Source organism: Triplophysa dalaica, chromosome 16 (assembly GCF_015846415.1).
Source record: "Triplophysa dalaica isolate WHDGS20190420 chromosome 16, ASM1584641v1, whole genome shotgun sequence".
NCBI classification, from domain to species: domain Eukaryota; kingdom Metazoa; phylum Chordata; class Actinopteri; order Cypriniformes; family Nemacheilidae; genus Triplophysa; species Triplophysa dalaica.
The window spans coordinates 7373268-7379582 of NC_079557.1; the positions used below are offsets into that span (position 1 = coordinate 7373268).

Here is a 6315-nt window from a genome sequence, read left to right on the forward strand (position 1 = left end):
CAAAACTCCCTACTCCCACTTTACTGGATATTTCAGGAGCATAAAATCTAAATAGAATAGCACATACTGTAATTTACTGGGATGAATGTCCATGCCTTTTAAAAAAACAAAAAAACACAAGCCATTAAAACAGATAAAGATCTTGTTTAGAAATATATCCGTGCAACAATGAAGAGTCAAGAGATCTGTGCGTGTGTGACATCTGCAATTCTCTTTATTTCGCAGTTTGTTTAATGTAAAACCGAACTTGACACATAGGATACACCATTATAAATACCACTCCCCCCCTCAAAACATGCTTTTTGTATTCTGTCCCGCCCCACCAAATAACACATTTTCAATAATAATATGAATGTACTTATATTATGCTCATATATAACAATACCATTGAAAAAAAGAAAAGAAAAACTTTTTCATAAATAAGAATATTTACACCAAAGCATGTTGTTCATGATTATTTTTCCAACATGCATGTATAAAAATAGAAATCTGAAATTATGTACATCTTTAACTTATGTATATACAAATATATAAATATAAAGACTACAAATTGTATTTTTAAAATACAAAGATAAATACACTAACATTGTGTACACTGTGGCCAAAAACCAGAAAATACAAACATCATTTGGATAATTAGCATTCACAAAACACATTACATCCAGAAATGCAATTTTAACGACAATTGCAGGTCTCTGTGATTTTTTATTTTGTTTCATGTCACCTTTTGTCCTTTCACATACATCTTTTTAATTTAACTGTAGAGAGAGACAAAGAGAATTTTCTTTAGTTCTGCCGGACATCCTGTAGGAGTTTATTTATCTCTGCAACCAGCTCGCTGGCGTCCATAATTTCGCTCCGACTGTCGCAGCGTTTTCCGTGCAGATGTCCCAGCACAGACTCCAACTCATCCTCCTCGTGATTCTCTGGTATTTCCTCCATTGCAGGCAGCCATTTTGAGGTGGAAGATGATGTTGGAATAGGAGCTGGCAGAGGGGCAGGAAGTGGAGCCACCATCGCTGTCATGTGACTAGCAGGAGGGTGACCATGTCCAGGATTTTGAAAGTGTGTATTAGCGGCCCAAACTGCGACGCCCTGCTGATAGGTGGCAGTGCTTGGCTTCCCGGGCAGGTGACCTTTCCTTCGTTCAAGTGAGCCTGCTCCTGGTGCACAGCCTGTTGTCTTTTCAGTTTCACTGGTCTCATTGTAAGAGTCCAAAGAAGATGGGAGGAGCCTCTGGAACACGCTGTTCATTTCAGACAGCAGAGAAGTCGTTCCACACAGATCTTCCCCATCTCCTGCTTCTCCCTCTCCCTCCTCATTCTCCTTGCCAAAGGTGGAGAAACTTTTCTTCCTAAGCGTCGACTCTCCGGACTGCGGTGCTTCAGGAGTGGCTTTCTGCTGGGGGTCTTCACCGGGGATGTAGAGGTTGCTACGGTAATCTGAAGATGCTGGAGAGGCCAACTGAGGCATCCAGCATTGGTCCGAGTGGCCGAGAACACGACACTCTTCGGTGCATAGCTTCATTGCTATATTTTAATCAGAGATAAAACAACAGCATCGACGGTAGAGGTTAGTTAATGAATGTTGTTTTTGGATGGTATGCAAAACTGCACACACCCTCAACTAGTCAAATAAGTCTATTAGAAACAAAACAACTAAGCAAAGCCATTCCAGCTTCATCCAACCACGCTTGGTTTTTTTTCGAGGCTATGCAAAACAAATCAAATATGCCAGCTTGTAGCCCTCATTGAACATGTTCGCCATTACTCATTCATGTTCCAGGGACTGATTATAGCTCCATTAATTTTGAAAGGCCATTTATAATACATCTTAGAGTTAATAAATGCCCAATCTGGTGCATTTGCAAAACAGGCCCTCATTTAGCCCAGTTTCTCTCATGCATAGAATAAATGATGAGAGTGCTGATTTACCGAAATCAATGGCCCATCTCCAATCGCAACCCATTGATTGGGATAGTCACTCTAATGACTAGACTGTATTTTTATCCATCAAAATCTATAGTTTGCATATGGTTTTCTCCAATATGAAGTAATAGATGTTTAAAGATCAGACCATTGGTTTTGATACTGTAAATTTAAGTTGTAAACTTTGATTCACTAAAGGTACTTTAGATGATAAAATGTAAGTAAGAAAGTAATGCATATTATAAGAACCTTTGTGTAAATGGTTCTTCGGGGAACTGAAAATGGTTCTTCTATGGCATTGCTTTGAAACACAGAGTGTAAAGACAAAACTTTTATCAACATCACACTTTTATGCTCACATGGATGAAGTCGGTGATGTCCATCAGGTGTGAAGAGTTCACCAAAGCCTTCTCCGAGCAGAGGGGACTCTCTTCCCATCTCACAATCACTGTCTCCCGCCTCACTATCCCCTCTGCCACTGTCCTTCAGGCTGAACTTATCCATCTCATTTAGAGCATACCTAGACACAGACACAGCAGACCTTTAGCTAACAAGTACGGGTAATATCTTTGGTCTTAAAGTTAGTCTCATTTTTATTTCCTAAAAAACATAATTAATCAGTAAAAGTATATAGCTTTAATGCATTTTAAGTTACTTTAGATTAAGATCATCTTCCAAATGCATAAATGTAAATCTATTTAAATGAAAATCTTTTACTTTTTTAATCATTTAGTTTTTAGGAAGAGCCCAGTTTACACACAAATAAAAAATGTTACCGTTGAACCCCTGCAGGCCAATTTATAAAGGCAAAAAACTGTGATTGGTTACCTGTAGCTCCGGGTGTATTTGTTGCCACGGAAACTGGGTCTGGGTTGGTACTGGCCCTGATGAAGTATGGACAGAAGCTGTGAGACTTGCTATAGCCAAAAAAAGGGTGGGGACAAATAAAGAAAAAAATGGAAATAAAAAATGAATAATGGCAGACCAGACAACAACCCAACACAAATACAGATGACCGTGGTCGTGATAAAGGGGGGGGGGGGTGCAGGGATTAAGGGGGTTGAAGGATGAAAGATGCTAGTGGTATGGAAAAATACTTAAACGTGATGAAATAATATATGGGTGTATGAATAAACATGCCATAAATAAAACAATCATACGGAATATCATAACAGATGGGTCTTTAAATCAGGAATAAAGAATTCACAAATATTGATTACTTGCATATCATTCAAACCATGCACTAAGAATTCGATCATAGACCTTCATATAAGAAGAAGAAATTATCCTGTGGTGCTTTAGTCATTTGAAAAAGGTTTTACCTCGACCGGTGGTGTGGCATGGGCAAGTTCCAGTGCAAAGTTCTCCGGCACGTGATTGGAGGATATTGTGACCAAGCTGTTGAGTGATTGGCGGCTATGATGACTCTGGCGGCTCTCAGGAGCAGGGGATGCTGAGGGGGACCGAGGATGGGCCCTCACAGGAAGAGTTCCGTTAACTGTGGGGACCAATGTGATGTCCCCTTTGTGGATCTGCCTGGCAGGTTTTTTGGGATGGTTTTGGTAGGTAGACTCAGCAACTCTGCAGTTATAAGAATGTCGGGGGTCTTTCTGTTCTCTGGAGCACCGGGTGGCAAACAAGACCATAACGATGAGAAGCACACCACAGATGGCACCAAGGGAGATGATGATGATCATGGAAATATCTAGAGAGGATTGGTTGTTAAGGTCTGAAGGATTCAGTGAGTAGCTCTCCGGAAAGTCGCGTAGAGCAATATGGAGAACGGCCCTGGCCGAGAGTCTATTTGAGGCCCCTCTGTCTTGCACCAGGATTGTAAGATCAAATCCCTCGCGACCTGAGACCTCAACACTTCCGTTGGTGCGTAACTCGCATCTCGTGGGTCAATGACAAAAAGTCCGTCATCATTACCAGCAATGATGGAGCAAGTCAGCTCGCTGTTGGCCCCTGCATCACGATCTGTCGCCTTGACGATCGTTACCAGATGACCTGGTTCGGCGTGCCTCCATAATGGCACCTCAGCTGTGTGGTTGCTTAGGGATGGTGAAACAATGATGGGTGGGTTGTCATTTTCATCCAGTACAGTGAGTAGAACAGTGGCATTGCTGCTAAGAGACGCTGGGCTCCCACTATCTCGTGCCTGCACGGTAAATGAGAGCCGGCCCACGTCTTCCCTATCAAAGCTTCGGAGTGCATACACGGCCCCAGTGGATGGGTCGATAGTCACATATGTCGATATGGAGCTGTCTTGAACCTGGCTCTCCACAATAGAGTAGGTCACCTGGCCATTAGTGCCCAGATCTGGATCAGTGGCCATCACTGAGGTCAGATATGCTCCTGGCGAATTGTTTTCAGACTTAAATATTTCATATCGGCTCTTTTCAAAGCGTGGAGGGTTGTCGTTTTCATCCTGGACCTGCACTGTGAAGTGTTTGGTAGTGGATAGACTTGGTGTGCCGTGGTCTTCAGCAATCACCGTCAGGCTATATTCAGAGCGTTTTTCACGGTCCAGAGACACATTAGTAAGAATCATGTAGTTGTTTTCGTAGGTCTTCTGCAAGCGAAAATGCCCGTGGCCGTGGAGACGGCACACAACCTCACCATTGACACCTGAGTCAATGTCGTCCACGCGCACTAATGCGATGAAAGTATCAACAGGGGATGCCTCTGAGATGTAGGCCACCTCCTCTTTGCCCTGAGTCATGAGGTTGATGTTGATTTTTGGCTTGTTGTCGTTGACGTCAACCACTTTGATGATTATCTTACAGTGACCTGGAATTGAGTTCGGCCCCATATCCTGAGCCTGGACATCTATTTCATATGAAGGAGTGGTTTCATAGTCAACTTTCTTAATCAGTGTGATGTGGCCATTGTCTGGGTTTATCTTGAAGGTCTCTAAGATTTTTGCTGGCACGTGACTGCTGAAGAGTACACTATTTTGCCATTGTTGCCTTCATCCGGGTCTGTGGCATTAAGATCCACCAGTAGCGTTCCCTGTGGGGAATTTTCCAATAGGTTGACCACATAAGCCTGCTCATCAAACACCGGGCTATTATCGTTGGAATCAGAAATGCTGATTTTAAGCAGAGTTGAGCCAGATTTCGGCGGCACGCCAGAGTCCGAGGCAGTGAGCTGCAGCTGGTAGCTGGACTGCGTTTCTCTGTCCAGTTCCCTCATCACCACTAGGTCCGCGTACCTAGCGCCATCAGTCCGCGTCCTGATATCTATTTTGAAAAAGTTATTCCTCGTGAGCGAGTACGTGTGCAGCGCGTTTTCCCCGACGTCCGGGTCCAACGCGCTATCCAAAGGAAAGCGCGTTCCCACCGATGCGCTCTCGGATATCTCTATGGGTATGATGGCGCGAGAGAACTGCGGAGCGTTATCGTTGATGTCCAAAACTTCCACTTGAATGTGAAACAGTTGAAGGTATTCCGTAGGAAGGGTGATCACGTCGAACTCGATAGTGCAGTTTAAGTTTTTCTCGCAAAGCTTCTCCCGGTCGATTTTGGTGCCGATGCTGATCTCGCCGTCCTCCTCGCGCACAGAGAGCAATGGGGTGCTGCCCCTCTGCATGGCGCGGAACCGCGGGGACACGGAGCTCGGGAGTTTGGATAAAACGCTGGCTACATCCTCTTTCAGTCTGGCGATCACCGTACCAACTCTCTGCTCCTCCAAAACTTTATATTTTAAAGTCTTACCTGAGACGATATGTGCCACGGCCGCCAAAAGTATAACTTTCAAGAGCTTTTTACAAAACAGCACATCCCTTGAGTGTTTAGTCGTTCCCATCTTCGAAAAGTATTTATTCCACACAGAGAGAAAACTGCCCGGTGAATTGTTCCGTTACAATTAAAGCATGTTAAATCCTCAGATGCGCTCCCGTTTTGATGCCGTGCATAGATTTAAAGCTAAATGCAAGCAGGGCCGAGGAATCAGCGCTCCTCTGTTTTCAGCGCCTCGGAGAAAGCATCAGGACTCCGATGCGGTATTGCAGCCGTGGACTGATCTGCTGCACACATTCACTTTCCTTCTGTGTGTGAATTGGTGCGCGTGTGTGTGGGAGGCGCAACTCCTTGTGTGCGTGTGTGCGCGCGCTCTGTCTGTGACTCTCAGAACAGTGACTGGCCCATTACAGCCCACCTCAGACTGTGGCCCCCTCCCTCTCCAAAAATCTGTCCAGCTACCCCTCCTCGCCCCACGGCTGTACATCCCAGAAAAGAAAAAGAAAAGAATAAGAGACAGAATGGAGGAAATAAGAGCAGTGGTTGAGGTGGAGCTGGCAAGCAGACCACGCCAGAACTTTAGAAGTGTGCCATAACAATAGAAAAAAGTCACATGTATTTAGACCAACGTTTCTCGTGTCAAGCCG

The 6315-nt window shown here is 44.3% G+C and overlaps 1 protein-coding gene across 1 annotated transcript; it reads right to left on the bottom strand.

Moving 5' to 3' along the window:
• Window positions 1-211: 211 nt before the first annotated feature.
• Window positions 212-5956, bottom strand: pcdh18b (protocadherin 18b). Its single transcript, XM_056770299.1, is given in 6 exon segments — window positions 212-1529; window positions 2288-2448; window positions 2757-2845; window positions 3251-3819; window positions 3822-4874; window positions 4877-5956. Coding segments are annotated over 6 exon segments (3474 nt in total). The 5' UTR covers window positions 5736-5956; the 3' UTR covers window positions 212-786.
• Window positions 5957-6315: the final 359 nt, after the last annotated feature.